Consider the following 25,962-nt stretch of genomic DNA (forward strand, 5'->3'; position numbering starts at 1 on the left):
AACGAGATGGGATAGGGAGGGATAGATAGATGGATAGAGAGAGAGATATGCGTAGATAGATAGAAAGAGGGATGGTTAGAGAGGGAATGAGAGATATACTATATTATAGAAATTACTAAAACAGTAGAACAGTGCCAAAAGAATCTTATTTCTTTCAGTAGGTTAAAACATTGCTAAAACATGCAGCAATCATTCCATCAATCATTCAATCATTTCATCATTATTCAATGTTCCAAGCGTTCAAATGGCAAGGGAACACCATTTGCCTCTCCCTCCGTGCTGTCCCCCCAACAGTAAAGGGGCGGGGCAATTTTTTCACAATATCCTGTCTTGACAGGACAGCCTCATCTTTCTCTTTGAAGACAAAGGTTGGCTTTCTTGCAGAGCCATGGCATGACCGGCTTCTTTTGAGAAATCTTGCCTCTATTTCGAAGACATCCAATTTGATTATCTGGCCAATGAAGAAATGCACTTTCTTCTTCCCCGTGTATTTTGCCACAACATAATCCCCCACATCTAACAACTGGTCTTCCTCATCTGATGTCATATATATATATGTTGTTGTCATATATGACCAGTAAATGTGAAAACTTAAGTGTCATCCATATTGGGTAAGCTCAGCCACCAATGGGGTAAGTTGAGCCAGTGGCTCAACTTGCCCCACATCTAATGGCTCATCTTACCCCATGGCCACCATTTTGTAGAAAAATGCTAATAAAGGGGATTAGGCTAATCAAAATTATTTTTATTAGCATTCATATCATAGCTTAGAAAGCCACTAACTTAACCCTAATGTGTCTAAATATTATTCTACTTTTGTCTTCTCTAAATCATCTTCACTGTGGACAAACATGGAATTGACTTAGAAAGCACAAAAACACATTTTTTATAAATATGTCCCTCACCTAGTTTGACATGTGGTGCTCCTCTCCACAAGTGTAAGTAAATGGTCCCGGCCCCCTTTGAATGTGGTCACATTTGTTTACTGTTTCTTAGAAACAGGGGGTGGCTCATCTTACCCCCTGGCTCATCTTACCCCGCTCTCCCCTATAGTTAGTGTTTTGTTAATATTATGCCATCTGATTTTATTGTATAACTTGCTAATCAACTGTCTTTCTTCTTATAAAACATGCTGTGTCCATTACTCCTGCCTCTGTATTTAGTAATATAGGAATGATTTTAGTCTCGCAGTTCAGCAGTGAAGATGATTTGCAGATTTGTCAATTTGAGGCGGCTTTGGAGTGCTTTCTACTGGATGTGACCCAGTATCTGGACCTTGATCATGGGAGCAGACACCCCTTGCAGCAAATGGAGGGTCAACAAACAAAACTTATTTGCGTTGTTTGTGTTTTTAAATGCAGCATGGAGGACTTGCCGACCTGAACTCCCACTGGCCTCTCAGCAACAACATAAAGCCAAATAAGGTCTAAGGAATGCACTGTCCTGTTTAAGCAGCATTATGACTGAATTTGTGGTCTGTACTGTACCACAAACCAATGTAGGAAAGCTGTACAATGATGTTATGGTACTATTTTAATCAACTGTTACCAACAGTTTTATTTTCTTTCAAGTGCAGTGGTGTTTAAAAAAAAAAAAGCATGGGAAACTTCCTGTTTCGTACGTATTTTTATTTTTATATATATATATATAGCCTTGTGATTTATTTAGGGATTTCCTTGTAAACACACTTTTGTAAACCTCATCTGTTTGTAAAGGTTTTTTGGCATCTTCTGCAATCATATACCCAACAAGTACTTGACTGACTGACCTGTTCTCTTCCACTGGGCTACATATGAACAAATTTATTCACTTGTAGGAATATTTTACAGAAGAAATGTGGTATTCATGAAAATCCAATTGGTTTGGAAAAAAAAAATCTATATCCGATGAGAACTCAGCTTGTGTAAACGTACATATAAAAGGACACTGACGAATATGAACCTTGATTGATAGGCTTCAAATCAATTGGCGACAAGTTACAGCAATCTTGTATAAAGATTATGCAATTGAAAGAAAATAAAAGTCCAAAACAAGGCAAATAAGACTGGCCAATCGCTCAGGGCCAAAAAAAAATGGCGGTGTATGAGATGAGAGGGAGTTTGTGTGTGTCTATGGATGATAATGTTGTAGTCAAGACCACCTAAACTGAGACCAAGTCATGACCAAGACCAAAGTGTATCAAGACCAAGACTTTGAGACCAAGTCAAGACCAAGACCAAGGCAGGGTGAGACAGAGTCAAGACCAGGACCAGACCAGTGTGTGTGAAGTGTGTCGGGGGAGGGGTGACATCCATTAACAGTAATGAAAATTTCAAATCAGCAATGAGTCACATTATTGATCGCATTTGAAGCAGGAAATTATGCATCCAATTCACAGTAACAATGTTAACAAATCAGATGATGCACAGGCAATTTAGTGAAATCCCTAGTCTGGCTAACGCAACTTCAAAGCTCTGCGAGCATTGGTCTGGCATAGATATTAAGCCCAACCGTTTCCCAAAGCGCATGGTTGACCCGCCTCCCAGAAATGCCTCAGTTTGCTACTGGTCGAAGCCAGAAAAGGCTGTGATGAAGCTTAAACCAATCACATCACTCTTTCCTCTGACGTATGTGACGCGACGATAGGATTCTCGCTGAGCCCCATTGATTTGGCTACCAGCGGGGCTAACTGGTAGATTAAACTCTTACCGAAGCCGGTCGGGAGCAAGGCGAAAACGTCCTTCCTTTCAATAAATACCTCCAGGGCTGCTCTTTGCTCCGTTTTCAATGAGAACTTCCCATTGAATGCTTTCAATACAGCATCTACCGCTGTGTCAAAGGCTTGCCGCTGCTCCATGTTCGTAATGTTTCTAGTGAATGAAGCGCTTCCGGCATAGATTCTGTAAACAATCTATGGCTTCCGGTCGCAGTTCTACTACGTCACTGCCTTGAACACGCCTCTACCCAGGGCCGTTGGAGATGCTCAAAGTTGATTGGCTCCCGATTTTTTGGGAGCTTGGAAGAGCTGGAGATAGCTTGCCTTGCCAGACTAAGTTTGCAACAGACCCCCGTGTTGCGTCACACTTAGGATGGGCGGGCCCTGGCTATGAAATCCCCACAGTTGTGGTCTTGACCCATCTTGAAATAAACTCCCGAATCTTCTGTCTGAGACCGAGAGAAGACCGAATAAAAATGCAGTCGATTCCGAAATGAGATGACCTTCAAAAAGTGGTCTCGAGACCAAGACCAATCTCAAGTACTACAACACTAAAGGATGGTAATGTGCTAAAATGACTGAGCTACATTACTGAAAAGTTTAGCACCCTTTTTTATTCATTTTGACATTTTCAGCTCCCTGTGAGCTTTCCCTTTTATGGAGTTTGGGGGCGTGACTAAGTAGGATTCAATTGTGTGGTGAATGTGCTTAGTAACCTCCAGGCAATTTATCAGCATACTTGATCAGTGTGAGTACCAGAATTTGAAAATCTGGCAGGAATTTTTAGCTTGGTTTAACCTCCGAAAACATTTACACACACATTTACTAAAAAAGTTTGTGTACGTCTGAGTCATCCATTACCACCACAATGATTTGTCCTTGTCCTCTGTGCTTATTTTAATGAGCTCTAAACTGACTTTTTTTTTTGTTTGTTCAGTGCTTAGTCCAATTTTAATTTGTGTTTTACATCAAACACAGAGGTTGATATTTCGTCTTTATTGAACATACTTCTTCTTTTCATCTTTTCTTTGCACTTTGTCTCTGTCAGCGAAGACCAAAACCATGGTCCAGGGTATGGGAAAGTCATGATGATGAAGTTATATTGTGGTTATGTACTGTAACATGGCTGTAATGTTGAATTCACATCATAATTTGTTTGTTTATCTGAATACATAATACATTGACATGATTGAGAGCAAGACCAGAAGTTATTCATATTTACGTCATGGAATTTTGCACCAACATAATGATGCTAACTCTCAGAGGTTCTTGCCTTTTTTTTTGCCCTGTTTTTGATACTTAGGTTTAACAGTCACTAAAAATGTTCATACATATATATATCCGCTTATCCTGTACAGGGTCGCAGGCAAGCTGGAGCCTATCCCAGCTGACTATGGGCGAGAGGCGGGGTACACCGTGGACAAGTTGCCAGGTCATCGCAGGGCTGACACATAGAGACAAACAACTATTCACACTCACATTCACACCTCCGGTCAATTTAGAGCCACCAATTAGCCTAACCTGCATGTCTTTGGACTGTGGGGGAAACCGGAGCACCCGGAGGAAACCCACGCGGACACGGGGAGAACATGCAAACTCCGCACAGAAAGGCCGCCGTCGGTCGCTGGGCTCAAACCCAGAACCTTCTTTCTGTGAGGCGACAGCGCTAACCACTACACCACCGTGCCGCCCCTCCATGCACTTAACATTCATTTTTTTAAATAAAATTTAATATACTCTAACGAGCATTAAAACAATACATATTATGAAGTTTGTTTTATTATATAAAAAATTCTGTTTTGCTGATATTTTTTCCTATAATTTCAGCTGTGAACAAATATTTTCATTTCAAACTTCTCATTTTTATCTATTTTTTGATGATTAGTAACGAATAATGAATGGTAACGTTATACTGCTTATCCTTAGAGTCTAACAACGTTACAGCTTTAAAAGATATCTGGTACACTTGTCCTTGTTCTCTGCAGTCTGTTATTCAGTATATGCTGTGTGAATGTAAGAATGGTAAATGTCAGAGGGAAATGGCGCTTTGTTAAACCATTACAGTCTCTCTTTTCATCGAACTGAGCAACATTAAACAACAGAAGCCAGTTTTGTCCCTGATGTGGCTTTCGTCATTCTATTGTGAAGCCAAGCAGCTTTTTTTTTTTTTAGGTAGTTGATTTGGTGTGGTTTTTTTTTTTTCTTTTGACGCTCTGAGCTCATAAAAACCTCTAAAAAGATTTTCATTTAAATGTGGGATTCTCCTTCCCATCTCCCGAGTCCTATCTTGAAGGGTAAAACAAGATTTGATTGTAGAAAGGTTAAGTTTCATTACTGAAATTGGGTTATGGGTCACCAGTTAGGCAGACTTTGCTGTGTCGCATTTAATCTCCACAAAGTGCTCTATTAAAATTAATTTTTACTTGTGTGCTTCTTTACTGTGAAATAAACTCCATAGACCTCCTCACTCTCAGTCCCGACTTACCGTATTTTATGAACATATTCCAATGTTTTATATATATATTGTTGAAATAATAATGAGAATGTGAACAATAATAGCTTGGCTTTTTTCCCCCCTTTGGAGCCATTGAACTTTTTATCCCCGAACTTTCCACTGACAGAACACATTTTTTATTAAAATTGTAATTAGATTCAAGTTGACATTTTTTGCAGCCCGACTTTCTTTTTAAGCTCTTGAGGTTTGGAATAAATCCCATTCAATTCACATGATAACAACTACAAGAACTTTGTAATAAATATAATAAATTTGATAATGAAGGGTTATGGTTTCCAGCATTGTAACTTTTACATTTGAGAAAAATGTGGGCTTCCCTGGATCCCACTCTGAGAAGTATTGGTCTAGATTGCTTATTTTCCAAATGTACATGGCCTTCTGTGTGTTTGAGGTCGGTTGGATCACCATGTTGCCTTTAAGACATCACTTAACTTCATTGGAATGAGGTGCTTACACCAAAGAAAAAGCAAAAGGCATTATGGAACCTTCTTCCAGTTTGGTAACCATGCCACCCTGATGGTTTGAAATTGGGTCATTGGTGCTTCAGAGTCCAGTGTTTATGTTGTGGTCTGGACTGGCCAGCTAAACCTTTTGAATTTGACACTACAACCCTCTAAACTTCCACAGAGCTTCAAACTGCTGGAGGAACCATGCAATGTCTCTGTGCATGACCGATAAAACACAATATTTCCATTTCTTGCTGTGTGTGGTTTTCGTCCTTGAGTGCTCAAACTAACCAGCCTGTGTAAATTCCTTTACGTGAATTGTGGAATTCTGACCCTCAGGCTGCTCACTGCTCAACCTGCGTTGCTACGTCAAAAGACAAAGGAGGATAATTCTAGATCAGATAAAGATCTGATCTTTATCTCTTATCTACAAATCCCATTACTAACCAAAATAGAAGTAGACAAATGCTTGGCCATTTAAACCCTTTAATTCAATTTCAGACTCACAAATGACCACTAAAGTGATTGTGAGTGGCCAGGCTGTAGCAACCAAAGGTGCAAGCATATGTACTCCTAAATTATAGCCGTTTTAACCATTTTTAAAGCATCGTCTTTAAACGTCACTCATTATGTTGAACTACAAGGCTGGATAAACCATAAATGTATTAGCTGGAAACTAAAAGCACCAATGTGCTATGATTTTCCCAGAAACAGACTAAAGGTGTTTACACACCAGATACAACAGGAAATTGTGATGTGGAATTGTTAAATTGGTGTGCGAAATTTCCACATGCAGATTATGCACATGAAGTCCAATGCGAATTTTTAAATATTTTGCATTTTATTTCATATGCGTTTCATGCCACAGCTGGCAGTAGTGTCCTGATAGAATGATAGAGTTGTCTAGTAGTGATGAAAAAAATTAATAATTATTAGACATGCTCTCAAGAATGAGCAAGTTTTGAGTACACCAGTTGTTGGAACAGAGTCGAAGCTGAGAGATGGATGCTGAACAAAAAGAGTAATGAGATGCTCACCTGTTTGGCCATATTTTGTTCTGCTTGTCATTCCTGCTTGCTTGTGTGACATCAGTAGAACCCAGTGCAACCCTCACTTGATTTGTCAGGTGATCATTTTCCCATGCAAAATTTCACAAACAAGACAGAGCTGAAATTTATTTATTTTTTTATTTTATCACACCTGAATTTCGTTCTTCGTATGTAAAGAATAATAAGAACGTGGATTTAACCTGGTGGCACGGTGGTGTAGTGGTTAGCACTGTTGCCTCACAGCAAGAAGGTCCTGGGTTCGAGCGCAAGCAGCCGACCAAGGCCTTTCTGTGTGGAGTTTACATGTTCTCCCCGTGTCTGCGTGGGTTTCCCCCACAGTCCAAAGACATGCAGGTTAGGTTAATTGGTGGCTCTAAATTGACCGTAGGTGTCCGTGAATGGCTGTTTGTCTCTGTGTCAGCCCTGCGATAACCTGGCGACTTGTCCAGGGTGTACCCTGCCTCTCACCCATAGTCAGCTGGGATAGGCTCCAGCTTGCCTGCGACCCTGTAGAACCTTATTCTTATCTTTTTGCATGAAATTTTTGCATGAAATCTTGACCTGCAAGATTTCATGCAAATATTTCATCCGAAAATTCTGCCTTAGTGTGCAAGGGACTTAATAAGTGCTAGCTAACATAATATAATAATGTGTGGCCAGGTAGTTAGCTAATTAAAGGGGTGAGCTCACCCTTCCCAGAAGCCTATGTGCCAAGTAGCAAGTCGTCATTTTCGCATTGATGGATGTTCCACTGTTTGAAAAACAATTCACAACAATCCGGCAACATCCTAAGCCATAGATCATAAATTGTAATGTGAAATTGAAGATAGTTTGTCAAAGTAATCATCTCATCTCATTATCTCTAGCCACTTTATCCTGTTCTGCAGGGTCGCAGGCAAGCTGGAGCCTATCCCAGCTGACTATGGGCGAAAGGCGGGGTACACCCTGGACAAGTCGCCAGGTCATCACAGGGCTGACACATAGACACAGACAACCATTCACACTCACATTCACACCTACGGTCAATTTAGAGTCACCAGTTAACCTAACCTGCATGTCTTTGGACTGTTGGGGAAACCGGAGCACCCGGAAGAAACCCACGCGGACACGGGGAGAACATGCAAACTCCGCGCAGAAAGGCCCTCGCCGGCCGCAGGGCTCGAACCTGGACCTTCTTGCTGTGAGGCGACAGCGCTAACCACTACACCACCGTGCCACCCAAAGTAATTATATTTTATAATTATATTCTTTCAACTGATCCATTCCAGTTTTTATGATCATTCCAATGTAATGGAGCAGAATCAGCCTCAAAGGACCATGTGACCATGAAGGAAAGAAAATATCAGGCTCAAATATCTACTCAAAACTTAAACATGTAGACAAAGTTTGAGATGGATTTCAAAGGGATCACCAACAGTGAATTTGCAGAGATTTTGCTGCACAGAAAACTCACAGATTTGTGGTTAAGTAATTCTGAAACAAAAACAACAAACTGGATTCTAGGAAGCGTGAGATGCCTCTTTAAGTGCATTAATACAGACTAAAGGAAATGATCGAGTACATGATCATGTTGTACATCATGTTTGTACCTTCAATAAAATATCAGCAAGTTCTGAAAGAACGTTTAATGCTGATTAATTCCCCTTAGTTGATGTGTGTAGTGCAGCAGGTGGTGGGATTCAGGTAGCTTGTGCCACAGCATCGAGGTGCATCGCTCCACTGTGAAGAGTATTATGTTTAAACACAAATACGTGCCCCATGAAAACATTTTGCAAAAGTCAGGAAAGGAGAAATTCTTTTTACATTTTTGTTTAAGTTATTAATTTAAAAAAAAAACCCAAAAACTAATAGCCCGTACAAAAATCTGTTTGTCCTGGGCAATCAGGGCTCCCAACTTGTCTTAATGATGCAGCACAACTCCCACTTCAGCTATCCAGGCAATACTCCGCATAAAGAAAAGATCCTGGATGGGACACCAGACTATCAAAACTCCAACAGTTCATCTTTATTTTGCCGAGACCTTTGTTGTGCAAAAGCGTTTAGGAGTCGTGAGCTCATCAGTGAGTAGGCAGCTGTTTATAGCCACACTCTACAGAGTGGGAGGTTCCCAATTCCATTACTGACATTTCATTTGGTGGAAAAGCACAGATACACAAACACGTCTCCCCCAAGCATTAGATCTTCCATGACCTGAGAAATAAAGGGGAAAAAAAAAACCCACACACACAACTTAAGCATCATCGTCTTTCAGTAAAAAGGAGTTTAGAAGGAAAATTTATAGAAAATTTATCTGCAGTTGTTATAAACAGGACGCATTCCAGTTGGACATCTGGGATTCATGGCGGTCCTCAGGAAATGGTAGTGCAAGAGCTCTCAAATTCAAGTTCCAAACTGAAGGGTCTCGTCTCTGGCAGGTGATCATCTGGGAGAGTTTTGGACCTGGTCTTTTAGCAGACGTTTTAAACTCTGGTCATTAAAGATCCTCCTCTCTGAGGTGGAGTTAATTATAGATTTATGAGCTTGGTCATCAAACTTCATTCAGAATTCACTCTGATGAATGAAGTTCCAGCAGCATGGTAATTTTTTCCTAAAGATCAGCCTTAGCCCATGAAAAATGATTCATGTGAGCATGTTGAAAGACAGTTCACAGTAGAAATGGAACTTTTAAATCATGGAGTCTCTACCGCCCACTGAAATGTGGTACGTGTGTATGTAGTCACTCATGTTTAGCTTTAGCTGACCTCTTTTTGATAACTTGTCCCAGTCATGGCCTTTGGCACGGTGTCAGCAGGTTAGTGTGTTTTGGGTGGATGAGTTTGAATGGAGTAAGGAGGCTCTTGTTGATGGGAATGTCAATGACTCCTTCATGATAAACACCATTTGTTTCTTTGCCCTTGAGAGATCTGTTATATGCTGAGGCATTCTGCCTGAATCTCTCATTCCCATCCTTCTATCTCCTCCTACACTTTATCATAAACAAGCAACAGGCTAGAGATAGGATAAGCATGTTTATGCTTTACTACAGAGCTGTGATATAAACCATTCGCTGTTCTTGAATTGGATTGGTCAGAAGGTGCTGATTGATTTACTATAACCCCAGCTTTGATGATAGTGCTGACTCCAAATCAAGTACAGGTTTCCATTTGTTCTCATACATTATCATACAACCCTGATTCCAAAAAAAGTTGGGACAAAGTACAAATTGCAAATAAAAACAGAATGCAATGATGTGGGAGTTTCAAAATTCCATATTTTATTCAGAATAGAACATAGATGACATATCAAATGTTTAAACTGAGAAAATGTATCATTTAAAGAGAACAATTAGGTGATTTTAAATTTCATGACAACACCACATCTCAAAAAAGTTGGGACAAGGCCATGTTTACCACTGTGAGACATCCCCTTTTCTCTTTACAACAGTCTGTAAACGTCTGGGGACTGAGGAGACAAGTTGCTCAAGTTTAGGGATAGGAATGTTAACCCATTCTTGTCTAAATGTAGGATTCTAGTTGCTCAACTGTCTTAGGTCTTTTTTTGTCGTATCTTCCGTTTTATGATGCGCCAAATGTTTTCTATGGGTGAAAGATCTGGACTGCAGGCTGGCCAGTTCAGTACCCGGACCCTTCTTCTACGCAGCCATGATGCTGTAATTGATGCAGTATGTGGTTTGGCATTGTCATGTTGGAAAATGCAAGGTCTTCCCTGAAAGAGACGTCGTCTGGATGGGAGCATATGTTGCTCTAGAACCTGGATATACCTTTCAGCATTGATGGTGTCTTTCCAGATGTGTAAGCTGCCCATGCCACACGCACTAATGCAACCCCATACCATCAGAGATGCAGGCTTCTGAACTGAGCGCTGATAACAACTTGGGTCGTCCTTCTCCTCTTTAGTCCGAATGACACGGCGTCCCTGATTTCCATAAAGAACTTCACATTTTGATTCATCTGACCACAGAACAGTTTTCCACTTTGCCACAGTCCATTTTAAATGAGTCTTGGCCCAGAGAAGACGTCTGCGCTTCTGGATCATGTTTAGATACGGCTTCTTCTTTGAACTATAGAGTTTTAGCTGGCAGCGGCTGATGGCACGGTGAATTGTGTTCACAGATAATGTTCTCTGGAAATATTCCTGAGCCCATTTTGTGATTTCCAATACAGAAGCATGCCTGTATGTGATGCAGTGCCGTCTAAGGGCCCGAAGATCACAGGCACCCAGTATGGTTTTCCGGCCTTGACCCTTACGCACAGAGATTCTTCCAGATTCTCTGAATCTTTTGATGATATGCACTGTAGATGATGATATGTTCAAACTCTTTGCAATTTTACACTATCGAACTCCTTTCTGATATTGCTCCACTATTTGTCGGCGCAGAATTAGGGGGATTGGTGATCCTCTTCCCATCTTTACTTCTGAGAGCCGCTGCCACTCCAAGATGCTCTTTTTATACCCAGTCATGTTAATGACCTATTGCCAATTGACCTAATGAGTTGCAATTTGGTCCTCCAGCTGTTCCTTTTTTGTACCTTTAACTTTTCCAGCCTCTTATTGCCCCTGTCCCAACTTTTTTGAGATGTGTTGCTGTCATGAAATTTCAAATGAGCCAATATTTGGCATGAAATTTCAAAATGTCTCACTTTCGACATTTGATATGTTGTCTATGTTCTATTGTGAATACAATATCAGTTTTTGAGATTTGTAAATTATTGCATTCCGTTTTTATTTACAATTTGTACTTTATCCCAACTTTTTTGGAATCGGGGTTGTATATAGCAACAACTAATTCACCAGGACTTGTATGGTGGGCGTGGTGCATCGTCTAAGCATAATAATAATTTAAAAAATGTTATGCATTTAACTGAGAGAAGCATACAATCACTGATATAGTGACATTTCTGTAAGTAGATGTTTATTTTCTATGGAAGGAGTCTCCAGTGTCAGTCGCTGAATTTCCATGACAGTTTTGCGCAAAATAGAAGCAATGCTTTAAAAATTTTCACAAAACCCAGTTGCAAATGGTTTGCAGTTGCATTAAATAAAATTTATGAGATTAAAGCTTGGTTTTCTCCTCTCACAACAGCTCTTACAGAGCACGCTTTATTCAGAAAGCTCGCGTTTCCATTTGATTTTCATGTCATGTGACTTAACTGCAAAAAATGTTTCCATTTCAATTTTGTGAAACATGCATAGCTTTTAATCGAATTGTCTGGGGGGGGAACTCATGCGAGCACACAACTTTACGAGATTTGAGGGTTTTTTTTTTTCAAAATTAACGTTTCTGTTACTCATTTTATAGTTTGCAATTTTAGTAGAAACAGGGCTAATGTTTTGTAGCGTCAGTCTGATTTCCAGACTTTGATGACTTTTGCAGTTTTCTGGTAACATCATAATACTGTCATAATAAATGAAAGAAAGGCCGGTTGAGAGAACTGTGATAATAGGGGAAACATTGCCTTAGACACTCACTGGCCACTTTAATAGGAAGTTGTTTTTTATTCCAAGATTCCTCTTTGCTGTCAGGAGTTGAACCCAATGTGGTCTTCTGCTGTTGCATGCCGAGATGCTTTTCTGCTCACCACGGTTGTAAAGAGTGATTATATGAGTTGCTATATACGGTATTTCCTGGCAGTTCGAACCAATCTGGCCATTTTCCTCTGACCTCTCTTATCAACAAGGCATTTGTTTCCACCCACAGAACTGTCACTCACTCAGTGTTTTTTTTTTTTTTGCATCATTCTGTGTAAACTCTAGAGACTTGTGTATGAAAATCCCAGGAGATCAGCAATTTCTGAAATACTCAAACCAGGCTATCTGGCACAAGCACCCATGCCACACTGAAAGTCACAGAGATCACAATTTTTTCCCATTCTGATGTTTGAAGTCAACATTAACTGAAGCTCTGGATTTGTGTCTGCGTGATTTTATGCATTGTGCTGCTGTCAGTGGATTGGCTGATTAGATGACTGCATAAAACTGCTGAATGGATGGGTGTACCTAATAAAGTACCAGTGAGTGAAGCTGTTCTTCAGTATACAGTATGCTGTGGTAAAACACTTCAGTACCAACAGCAAGCTGCGTTTTTGTTTTTACTTATGTGATGTTTCCTGTTCTTCATACATTACCTGTAGTTTCATGAGAAAGCAGAAGTATCTGCCGTTTCCAATCATGAACTTTAAACCAAAAATGAAACTGTGGTAAATGTTATTTGATTGCTCATTACCAATATGTGGATCTTTTGCTTAATGTTAGTTTAGTTGGAATAAATACATCATTTCCACAATAACTACTTTAATTAAATGCTCGCTTTGAGCAAGAGCTGTTGTTGAGATGAACAAGGGCCTGCTTTGTTTTTTGATGAGCAGATCAGCGTAGTCGAGGCCACCTTAGGCCGGGGATGAGCTCATGCGACAGGATGCTAAATTGAGGTCACGGGCCCTGGGGTCGGTGGACTGTGTTGATCCTGAAGAGAATGGAAACATTTCTGTAAGGTCGTCTGCATAGTTACAAGACTGCGGGGGCTGACACTTGTCTGTTTGCTGCCTTTCAGAGCTCGATGAACCTGCCTCCGGACAAAGCACGCCTCCTTCGCCAGTACGACAACGAGAAGAAGTGGGACCTCATTTGTGACCAGGTGTAATATTGATTTTGACTTGAGCTAAGATGGTTTGTTTGTAGATAAACAAAATCTGGGCAGTGCTTACTTGTATAGAGACACCAAAACAAGTCTAGTGCATAATCCAGATAAAGAAAGGTCTGTGTGCGTTATGCCAGGCCATTTCCCAAGCTGCATTTGACATTATAAAACCACAGGATTGCATCAAATCACAACATCTTGTGAAACTTAAACAGGTTATCCTGTATGTCAATGATGCGATAAGGGATTGTATTAATGCATGTTAATGGAATGTGAAGCATGTACAGTAAAAATTGTCTCACTAAAGATGTTTGTCCGTCTACCCCTTATTAAATTCCCTCATATTCTGTGTCAGGAGCGTTTCCAAGTGAAGAACCCGCCGCACACGTACATTCAGAAGCTGAGGGGTTTTTTAGATCCCGGAGTCACACGCAAGGTGAGATGGAAGTCAACTGGCTCTCTGATGACCTTTTTCTCAGATACAAAATACACTGTAACAGGGTCAAATGAACTTTTCCTGTAATGAAAACGTTTCCTGTTCGGTGATCCTAATAAGCTGGTGTGTGTTAAGTTCACCTCGGGTTTGCTTACACAGTTTTTTCATTTAAAACAGAACTGATCAGCACTACTATCAAACAATATATTTGACAACAGTTCTCTCTCGATTCTGTCCACATTCACTGGATATGACCAATCACGTGCTCTGATTGGCTACTCTACTACTGGGCTATCAGCTCATATACCGTGAGGTAGAGAAAAACAAAATGGCTGAGCATGTTGCTGAACCAACCGAGGATGAAATAAAAACTCTACTCGAAAACAAAATGGCAAAAATTGTTAAGCATTTAAAAGAAACAAACAGCTACAGTGATGCTTGAAAGTTTGTGAACCCTTTAGAATTTTCTATATTTCTGCATAAATATGACCGAAAACATCATCAGATTTTCACACAAGTCCTAAAAGTAGATAAAGAGAACCCAGTTAAACAAATGAGTCAAAAAATATTATACTTGGTCATTTATTTATTGAGGAAAATGATCCAATATTACATATCTGTGAGTGGCAAAAGTATGTGAACCTTTGCTTTCAGTATCTGGTTCGACCTCCTTGTGCAGCAATAACTGCAACTAAACATTTCCGGTAACTGTTGATCAGTCCTGCACACCGGCTTGGAGGAATTTTAGCCCATTCCTCCGTACAGAACAGCTTCAACTCTGGGATGTTGGTAGGTTTCCTCACATGAACTGCTCGCTTCAGGTCCTTCCACAACATTTCGATTGGATTAAGGTCAGGACTTTGACATGGCCATCCCAAAACATTAACTTTATTCTTCTTTAACCATTCTTTGGTAGAACGACTTGTGTGTTAGGGTCGTTGTCTTGCTGCATGACCCACCTTCTCTTGAGATTCAGTTCATGGACAGATGTCCTGACATTTTCCTTTAGAATTCGCTGGTATAATTCAGAATTCATTGTTCCATCAATGATGGCAAGCCGTCCTGGCCTAGATGCAGCAAAACAGGCTCAAATCATGATACTACCACCACCATGTTTCACAGATGGGATAAGGTTCTTATGCTGGAATGCAGTGTTTTCCTTTCTCTAAACATAATACTTCTCATTTAAACCAAAAAGTTCTATTTTGGTCTCATCCATCCACAAAACATTTTTCCAATAGCCTTCTGGCTTGTCCACATGATCTTTAGCAAACTGCAGATGAGCAGCAATGTTCTTTTTGGAGAGCAGTAGCTTTCTCCTTGCAACCCTGCCATGCACACCATTGTTGTTCAGTGTTCTCCTGATGGTGGACTCATGAACATTAGCCAATGTGAGAGAGGCCTTCAGTTGCTTAGAAGTTACCCTGGGGTCCTTTGTGACCTCACCGACTATTACACGCCTTGCTCTTGGAGTGATCTTTATTGGTCGACCACTCCTGGGGAGGGTAACAATGGTCTTGAATTTCCTCCATTTGTACACAATCTGTCTGACTGTAGATTGGTGGAGTCCAAACTCTTTAGAGATGGTTTAGTAACCTTTTCCAGCCTGATAAGCATCAACAACACTTTTTCTGAGGTCCTCAGAAATCTCCTTTGTTTGTGCCATGATACACTTCCACAAACATGTGTTGTGAAGATCAGACTTTGATAGATCCCTGTTCTTTAAATAAAACAGGGTGCCCACTCACACCTGATTGTCATCCCATTGATTGAAAACGCCTGACTCTAATTTCACCTTCAAATTAACTGCTAATCCTAGAGGTTCACATACTTTTGCCACTCACAGATATGTAATATTGGATCATTTTCCTCAAACAAATGACTAAGTATAATATTTTTGTCTCATTTGTTTAACTGGGTTCTCTTTATCTACTTTTAGTACTTGCATGAAAATCTGATTTAGTATGTTTCAGGTCATATTTATGCAGAAATTCTAACGGGTTCACAAACTTTCAAGCACCACTGTAAAATAATATAGGTTTTTTCCCCCCTCAATATCTCCTGTTCCACACTCCAGCCCAGTTGGTGGCAGTAATGCACCTTTAAGTTGGTCTGCCAACTGCCAAAAAACCCTAAAGAAGAAGAAAAACAACCTCAAAATAATACACACCAAAAAAAAAAAACCCAAAGTATGGAATGAAAGTATTTGATGGTAAAAACATCTTTTTTTTATTTTTCAAGAATTATTATTATCGTGTTATTCACAAATTGCTCCTGTCATTTCGCCAGTTTCTTTACACTAAGCGGAAATTATTTTGTCAGACGTTTTGTACAAAAAGTTTTTATTCATCGAATTTGCAAGAAGAAAAAAAAAAGCTCCATTTCTCAAAATCCAGTGAATGTGGATAGAATAAAACTGTTATTCCACTCACTCACTCTCATCGTCCATGGCATATAGTCGACTTGACGCTACGCGCCTCATCGGCTATCAGCTTATGTACGATTTGATTTCGTGGAAAAACTGCTAAATAGATACAGTGCTCGGCGTAAATGAGTACACCCCCTTTGAAAAGTAACATTTTAAACAATCTCTTAATGAACACAAACAATTTCCAAAATGTTGAAAAGACAAAGTTTAATATAACATCTGTTTAACTTATAACGTGAAAGTAAGGTTAATAATATAACTTAGATTACACATTTTTCAGTTTTACTCAAATTAGGGTGGTGCAAAAATGAGTACACCCCACAACAAAAACTACTGCATCTAGTACTTTGTATGGCCTCCATGATTTTTAATGACAGCACCAAGTCTTCTAGGCATGGAATGGACAAGCTGGCGACATTTTGCAACATCAATCTTTTTCCATTCTTCAACAATGACCTCTTTTAGTGACTGGATGCTGGATGGAGAGTGATGCTCAACTTGTCTCTTCAGAATTCCCCAAAGAAAATAATTTCTTTACACCACAAAGGTGAAGGCTACAAGAAGATCAGCAAAGTTTTACTTATCAGTCAGAATACTGTAGCAAAAGTGGTACAAAAATTTAAGATGGAACTGCAACAATCTCACAGAGACGTCCAGGTCGTCCACGGAAGTTAACACCTCGACAGGAGCGTCTTCTGATGAGAAGCGTTGAAGAAAATCGGCATGCAAGTTCGCTGCAGTTATCTAAAGAAGTAGAAAGCCAAACTGGGGTGACTATTTCCCGTGACACAATACGGCGTACACTGCAGAGGAATGGCATTGCATGGATGCCATCCACGAAAGAAGCCTCTCCTAAAGCCCAGGCACAAAAAAGCCCACCTAGAGTTTGCCAGGGCCCATGCTGACAAAGATGAAGACTACTGGGACTCTATACTCTGGAGTGATGAGACCAAGATAAATGTTTTTGGCACTGATGGCTTCAAAACTGTATGGCGTCGCAAAGGTGAGGAATACGAAGAAAAATGCATGGTGCCTACAGTGAAACATGGTGGTGGCAGTGTCCTTATGTGGGGCTGCATGGGTGCTGCTGGTGTCGGGGAGCTGCATTTCATTGATGGCATCATGAATTCACAGATGTATTGCTCTGTACTGAAAGAGAAGATGCTACCATCACTCCGTGCCCTTGGTCGTCGTGCACTTTTCCAACATGACAATGATCCTAAACACACATCTAAGGCCACTGTTGGATTTCTGAAGAAGAACAGGGTGAAAGTGATTCAGTGGCCAAGTATGTCTCCTGATCTGAACCCAATCGAACACCTATGGGGAATTCTGAAGAGACAAGTTGAGCATCACTCTCCATCCAGCATCCAAAGAGGTCATTGTTGAAGAATGGAAAAAGATTGATGTTGCAAAATGCCGCCAACTTGTTCATTCCATGCCTTGAAGACTTGGTGCTGTCATTAAAAATCATGGAGGCCATACAAAGTACTAGATGTAGTCGTTTTTGTTGTGGGGTGTACTCATTTTTGCACCACCCTAATTTGAGTAAAACTGAAAAATGTGTAATCTAAGTTATATTATTAACCTTACTTTCACGTTATAAGTTAAATAGATGTTATATTAAACTTTGCCTTGTCAACATTTTGGAAATTGTGTTCATTGAGATATTGTTTAAAATGTTACTTTTAAAAGGGGGTGTACTCATTTACGCTGAGCACTGTATATGAGCTGATAATTTGTGTTCGCTTGAATCTATTATGCAAATAAGCAGGAGATGACGGGGTATATGGAACTTTTTAGCCACAAGATCTGCATGTTAATCTAGCTAGCTAGCCTACTTTATGACAATAGCGAGGAACTAAGATGTTATGGTAGATTTTACGTTTGGCTAATGTTGAATAAGTTGTTGTGACTAATACATTATGTGCTGGTTTGCTAAACTACTGTAGCTAACTTAGCTAATGCTAGTTTGGAACAAAATCATGGTTGCTATGGTATGTTTGGACAGGTCTGATTATGATTTGGGCTGCTTCTCATTACAAAAGCCAGGTAGCTATTAAGGAAGGCAGCTCGGAAAACACCCAAATCGCATCCTGATGGATTTACACATTCTGACATTTAAATGTGGATAAAACCTAGAGATGTTCTTAGGCATTTTGTAGTACTTTGGCCTTTAAAAGATTTATACCACAATGCTGTTGAAATATATGATTCTGATTGGCCAGAAGGTGTTGATTAATTTATGACAGTAGCTCTGATAGTAGTGCTGTCTGCGAGGTTTATATTAAATGTGTAATCACTATTTTCTCTGAGGAGATTTTTATTTAGCATATGGAAGGAGTCTCCAGTGTCAGCACTTTGTAACAGTCAGAGGTAAAGCTGTAGCTTTAAAGTGTAACTTCACTCCCTGCTCTGAGCCTTACTCCACCCACTGCATAATTTTGAAAATGCTAAAAAGTGGGCAAGGGGCTGAGAGGAGGCAGGGGGACATAAACTGAAAAGGAGAGTGGTTTCACAGACTTCCACTCAAGGCCAGGGGCTGGAGGAGGTGGGCCTCCTACCTCTGATTAGATTTGAGGGCGTTAACGTTCTTTTTTTTTGGCGTAGAGAGAAGTAGCAAGCAGTCAACTGTCAGCATCAGCCTTGAAGGTTCAGGATGATCTTAACCAGTAGATAGCATTTTGAGACATTTTCAACCTATAAAATGCTGATATATTTTTTATTTAAAAAAAAAAAAAACACCGGCACTGATGTATTTCATCACAGTACGGTCATATCCTTTAGTTTACAACTTAAACACGTGCAAGTGTGCAGTAAGAGTACTTCTAATTTTTTCTGACACTGGACAGAGGGATCTGCAATTTCTCTATAAAAAGTACGAAGTGAATTAATAAATTATTTGTTCGTTGATTTAAAACTTGTGGTTATTGAATGTTATATGGTTCTGTATCAACCAATATGGTTGGTGTCTAGTCTTAGCTGTCATGGTGCAGGCACTTACGGATGTAAACGCAGAAGAGCGTCGTAGAGGACATGGTGAGAAAGCCGAAACGTGAGACAAGAATCAGAGTTGTAGAACAAGCGAGGGTCGGGCGATTGGCTAACAGTGTTATAGGGAAGAGACAAAAGCGTAAACAAAGATCAAGGATCAGTATGTACTGTGGAAGGCAGAACAATACTTCACAATGAGGTGAAGGGAGTAAGAGGTTTATATAGGCAGGAGGACGAATTGGAGTAATGATTGGCAGCTGAGTCAGGACACCAAGGGCGCTGTGAATTGTGGGAGGTGTAGTCCAAGGTGTCCATGTTTGTAGTTTGGACAGGTTCAACGGGTTTACTGACATTAGTGTTGTTGCTGTCTCTTTATAGGGTTCTGTGTTCTGTTTAGCGTGTTTTTTTTAATTGAAATTTTTATTTCCAATTTGGCTTTAAAGAACAACTGGTCAATCAGTGGTTATCAAAACATCTTTCCAAAAGACTACAGTTGAAAATTAGCCTGCTGGCTAACACTGGCACATTTACAGAAATGTTGATTAATATGTCTTGTCTTTATGAATGAAGAAATGAATAAATAAATAAATGAAATTAAAAATTGAAAATTGATTTAAGAGGAATAAAACTTCAGAACATGCTGATATCAGAAAATAATCAACTCTGGGCTGGTAACTGTGCTCTGTGATAGCCTGCATTGTTGATTATTTTCCTATAACAGCATGCACCGCTGTACTTCATTCCTTGCGTAAACAATGTATGACTTTACCGTGATTATTTTAATGTATTTAATTGACTAGTGGCTAGTTGTTTAACATATTATCTGGAAGTAGTGCTATGTGGCATTGTGAAAAGCCAATGTGTTTTGCTAAAAGCGCGATAAAAATCAGCTCCTTCTCCCTCTGCAGAAATTCCGCAGGCGGGTTCAGGAATCCACGAAAGTTCTGAGGGAACTGGAGATATCACTGAGGACCAATCATATCGGGTGACTTATCCTCTTTCTCTGCTCTCCTCATCTGCTGACCCTCCCCTTCAGATCTCTGCATCTTAAACTCTATCTATCTGCCTGATGGTGGTTTGAATGAACAGGGCTTGAGGTGTTTCAGTGCTGGCTAACTACAGCCTCGACTGATGGGGATTTTCCATTTTTAACAATCATTATTAATTTTTTTTTTTATATTTCCTGTACTGAAGGGCTGGCTAGAGAATTGGCTGGCTGTTGATTCTGTAGGTCTCTTTACAATGCACCATGTGTGTACGTGTGTGTGTGTGTGTATGCCCAGATGGTTTTCATTGTACCCAGCCTCCATCCATTTTCACCAGCAGGAAACACTGTTGTGTACGCTGGAGAGTCAGGAAGCACAAGCATCCAACAATAGAGCGTGTGAAAAGACACAAAACACACACATGCGTGTACACACCCATGCCTCACACTCGCATAAAGACAAAAGAGCACCACACACCGTGAAATACAATGAAGCTCAATGCAATGGCAATTTCATTCATACTTATCAAAGGTTGTCTAGTTCTGAGTATGGGTAATTACCATGATACAAAAAGCGAGTCTATTTTTAGTTCATAATAAACACAAACATTAATGGCATCTAATGTTTCTATTCATTTCAGTTTTCTTTGTATAGCACTTTAACACAAAGTAGATTAACAGAAATCCGGAAGATTGTACTCAACTCAAAGGAGAACCTATCCTCTCCTGGGTTAGACTGGATAGATAGCAGGATTATAAATCATTACAGTATACATGTAGAGAAGAGTAACTAACAAACAAGTGTGTGTTGAAAGGATGTGCACTACGAGCAGATTGTGAATAAGTGTCCTGGGATCAGGAAAGTACAGTATTTATGATTACAGCAGCAGTTCTTGGGTACAAATCGATCCAGGTGAGATTATCGTCTGGAACTGAATCTTGGGGAAGTACAACTTTTTGGGATATCTACTGTACAACAGCAGAAAGTGATTCCCAAGTGCAGAAAGCTCCAAGCCAGTGCGTTTGATTTTTCTTCAAAAAAAAAAAAAGGCTAAGATGTGAATACGTCCATTGTGTTCAGAGAGAGCCATTAATCATTCACATGCTCCTTTTCCTCATCAGTAAAAGTGACTTTTAATGCATTTCTCATTGAGCTGGAGGAATGGAGTGGAAAAAAAAAAGCAACTAGGCTATTTTCAGACTTTTCTTGTGTTGGTGTAAAATGGAACGCAGGTTATTGCACAGGCCTGAAATCAGGCCCCTTTCTGACGTCTTTTTCTTTGCCTCACTAAATCTGAAATAGCATCTGGCAGGAAACAGAGGAGGGGGAAAGACAGGAAACTGATCAACTCAGGTCACCGACTTCAATGCACAAAGTTGATTTGTCTCACTGTGTTCTACCCCTGGTCCCACTTTCTCTCAAGCCCTAGCTCACCAGCGTTCATACATCTCATACAGTACCTTTCATAATCATTTCAATAGGACGCTGGACGTGTTTTAGCATCGGAAAGGGAGACTAAATTCATTCAATGTTAAAGGCTCAGCCTCCTCTCCTCACTTCTCTCTCATAGCCATATGCCCTCCACATTCCTTAGTTGAGTGCAGTGGGAATTCCTTCAGTGTTCTTTCAGCTCCCCTTCCCCCAACAACCCCCATCCACCTCGGAAAAGTGCAGCTAAACACCGGAAATCTGAACCTCATCTTTTAAATATATGGATTTGGACTTTTCATCCCATTCTCACCACGCCAGGCATAGGGGAGCCCACTCTATGCAGTCTGTAGATTTTTATCCATCCATCCATCCATCCATCCATCCATCCATCCATCATCTACACCACTTATCCATCAGGCTTGTAGGAGATGAAGCTTTAATTTGCCACATATATGTACATCCTGTAGTTTTTTTTTTTTTTTTAAATATTATTACTCATTGATTTCTTTATATTCTGTTTTCTCTTTCGTTCTCATTTGCATGTCTCTTTTCAATTCCTCTTTTACATTCAACTGTTTTGATGTCGCCCTGTAATGATCTGGCGACTTATCCAGGGTGTACCCTGCCTCTTGCCCATAGTCAGCTGGGATAGGCTCCAGCTTGCCTGCGACCCTGTAGAACAGGATAAGCGGCTACAGATAATGGATGGATGGATGTTTTGATGTCTCCCTTATTCCTGCTTCAGTGTACTTTGACTCCAAATCATGGACGTTTCTACCAATGTATAGTTTTGCAGCCTTAAAGGTGACATATTATACCCCTTTTCCACAAGTTGACGCAGTTCCCGGAGGTCTTAATGACATGTCTGTGACATGCTTTTGCCAAAATATTACAGTGGTAAAGCCCCACAGCTCTGTTCTCACCCTGTCTAAACAGCCCTGTCCAAAACGGCTGATTAGAGCGCCCGTTTCTTTAAATGATAATGAACTACTGCTCACCCCACCCTACCCCTCCCCCTTCCACCAGCCAATCAGGGAGCACTTTCCTCATGAATATTCATTCACAAAGGCAGTTCTCAAGCTGTGAGTGGAGATACTCAGATGAGGGGGCGGGATTATTATAATATTGTGACATGGGCCGGGGAGCCAAATCTTGTTGTTGAAGCTCATGGTTTCTGAAATAGGCAGCACAAAAGAAACTGACCTGTTGTCTTATTTCAAAGTTTGTGGGTTGGTAGACTCCAGATACCCAAATGTATGTGCACAAGCACTGGAAAAGTGTCCCCTTTAAAGGAACAGTCCACCGTACTTCCATAATGAAATATGCTCTTATCTGAATTGAGACGAGCTGCTCCGTACCTGTCCGAGCTTTGCGCGACCTCCCAGTCAGTCAGACGCGCTGTCACTCCTGTTAGCAATGTAGCTAGGCTCAGTATGGCCAATGGTATTTTTTGGGGCTGTAGTTAGATGGGACCAAACTCTTCCGCGTTTTTCCTGTTTACATAGGTTTATATGACCAGTGACATGAAACAAGTTCAGTTACACAAATTGAAACGTAGCGATTTTCTATGCTATGGAAAGTCCGCACTATAATGACAGGCGTACTAACACCTTCTGCGCGCTTCGGCAGCGCATTGATATCTGAGCTCCGTATCAATGCGCTGCCGAAGCGCGCAGAAGGTGTTAGTATGCCTGTCATTATAGTGCGGACTTTCCATAGCATAGAAAATCGCTACGTTTCAATTTGTGTAACTGAACTTGTTTCATGTCACTGGTCATATAAACCTATGTAAACAGGAAAAACGTGGAAGAGTTTGGTCGCATCTAACTACAGCCCCAAAAAATACCATTGGCCATACTGAGCCTAGCTACATTGCTAACAGGAGTGACAGCGCGTCTGACTGCGTCTGACTGACTGGGAGGTCGCGCAAAGCTCGGAGAGGTACGGAGCAGCTCGTCTCAATTCAGATAAGAGCATATTTCATTATGGAAGTACGGTGGACTGTTCCTTTAACATACCTGACTCATTGTCATAATTTACAAATTCTGAAATGACTGTAGAATGTTTTTTAAAGAAGAAGAAAAAACATGCACACTTCAAGCACAGTGAAATTCATCCTCTGCATTTAACCCATCTGAAGCAGTGAACACGCGCGCGTGCGCGCACACACACACACACACACACACACAGAGCAGTAGGCAGCCACATCAGAGCACCCAGGCAGCAGTCAAGGTGTTCCCACATCAACCTAACTGCATGTCTTTTGGATTGTGGGGGAAACCGGAGCACCTGGAGGAAACCCACGCAGACACAGGGAGAACATGCAAACTCCACACAGAAAGGCCCTCGCCAGCCACTGGGTTCGAACCCGGAACCTTCTTGCTGTGAGGCAACCGTGCTACCCACTACGCCACCGTGCCGCCAGAAAGAGTTGTAGATTTTAAAACCTTGCCCTTTTGAAAAAAATCAATTTCTCTAACTCACTCACTCACTCCCTCACGGTGGCCTCAGCTGAGTCGCACGCCTGGAGCCCCAATCCTGTCTATCAGCCATGCAGCTGGCTAGCTCAGCCGTACTGGCTTCGCCCACATCCCTTTTCAGGGTGTCGATGAAGGTTGCGGGGGGATGGCCTTAACTTCTACAACCGTGGAGAGGCTCTCACAGCACAAGCTCACCAGCAGGCAGATTCTTGTGCCTGAAGCAGTGGCCCGTAAGCCCAAGTCTCCGCCAGGCCACCTTGTCAGAAATTTTGTGGAGGGTACCATATAAATCTTCATTTGGTACGTAGCTCTGCCAGCTGATGTTCAGGGCTGCACGTAACATTTTCTAAACTCTGTTTATAAACTGTGTGTGTTGACAGGTGGGTGCGCGAGTTCCTGAATGATGAGAACAGAGGACTGGACATTCTGGTGGAGTACCTCTCCTTTGCCCAATGTGCTGTCACGTAAGTCCACAGCCCATACACATGTCAGGGTACATCCACACATGCACACACAAAAGAACAAACGTCCTCTTAGGACATTTTGACATGAGGATGAATTCTGAACCTCGCATGTCCAGAATTTATCTAAGCTCCAGGTTTCTTCCTGAGCTGATAAGGATGGTGACATTATGAATGTGCTTATTAGGGTGAGACATGGTCTTGCTGATAATAACTTGTTGCAGTAACAGTAACGCGCGAGGCTTTGCTAAGCCCTGCTGAGCTATAATACACTCCAATTGTCCTTAGCTGCTGCGCAAAATAACCGCGTGCCCTTCTTCCTATCTTACTGAGCTCTGTAGCTACTGCTCCTCAACCTTACCCCCATGCCCCGTGCTTGTGTCGTGTCTGGTGTGTGTGTGGTTCAGGTTGGATTTTGATGGTTTGGAGAACGGAGAGGATGGCTCACTGGACAAAGCTAAATCCTGGAGCAGGTCCATCGAGGATCTGCACCAGAACGGTTTCAGTACACTGGTGCGCTCAGTGCGCCACTCGGTCCCTCGGTAAGTATCGTAGGTAATGGAGATGTGACCGTGCTGCTCTGCTTACCTCCATCTTCTTATTGCTTTCTCTAAAAAAACAAACAAAAAAAACACCAGCTGGCTTCTGTATCTGCTTGTGTGTCTCACCTGATAAAGCCTGTGTAGAATCATAAACATGCTCTGTGAGAACATGGGATGCATCTCTATTGAGCTCATGATCAGATTAAATCAGTGTTTTTTTTTACATGGATCCTGGGTCAAATAAGAAAAGTAAAATCGTCCAAAATCAAAACATCATCACGGTGCATGCTGTTATAGGAAAATAATCAACCATAACCTCCAGCTATAGCCACCCTGAATTTGATTATTTTCCAATAACAACACATCCTGAGTTTTTTTTTTTTTTTAATATATATTCCCATTATACCACAGCAAATTGCCAAAAAAAATCTTAAATTTCCATGCAATAATGAATGGTGTCATATTTTTTTATCCATTTATAGTTTTTTAAAATTATGTCCATAAAACAAATAGTTTCTATATTCACTTAGATTATAGCAGCTATAAACAGCCATTCTCTAACCAGACTCTCGTTCTTTCTTCTCTTGAAGCCAAAATTCACACAAAGCACAAACCCTCCATCCTGAAGACTTTCCCATCCCACATCAGAAAACTTAGTTATCCTACAAAGTACTGACACTGAAGACTCCTTCCAAAAATACGAAATAAACATCTCCTCATGGAAAACTTCACCATTTCGACATGATGATGCATTACATGCATTTTATTATTTATTGAAATTCTGTTTGTGAAGCACCTGCTCTACACGGTGTCCCTGTGGATAATTTGTTACTATGGAAACAGTAACAATTAAGCGCATTAA

The 25,962-nt window shown here is 40.8% G+C and overlaps 1 protein-coding gene across 5 annotated transcripts in view; it reads left to right on the forward strand.

Moving 5' to 3' along the window:
- The window catches only part of fmnl3 (formin-like 3), a 109,331-nt gene that overhangs the window by 38,441 nt on the left and 44,928 nt on the right, over positions 1-25,962 (forward strand). For 4 of the 5 annotated variants that reach the window (XM_060937431.1, XM_060937432.1, XM_060937434.1 and 1 more), the window contains exons 2-6: positions 13,256-13,339; positions 13,698-13,778; positions 20,109-20,185; positions 24,478-24,561; positions 24,966-25,100. In XM_060937431.1, the coding sequence (XP_060793414.1) occupies positions 13,256-13,339; positions 13,698-13,778; positions 20,109-20,185; positions 24,478-24,561; positions 24,966-25,100 (461 nt within the window). The remainder of the gene's footprint in view (positions 1-13,255; positions 13,340-13,697; positions 13,779-20,108; positions 20,186-24,477; positions 24,562-24,965; positions 25,101-25,962) is intronic. The other variant, XM_060937435.1, reaches the window with a different exon arrangement.

This window comes from Neoarius graeffei, chromosome 13, assembly GCF_027579695.1.
Source record: "Neoarius graeffei isolate fNeoGra1 chromosome 13, fNeoGra1.pri, whole genome shotgun sequence".
Classification (NCBI taxonomy): Eukaryota; Metazoa; Chordata; class Actinopteri; order Siluriformes; family Ariidae; genus Neoarius; species Neoarius graeffei.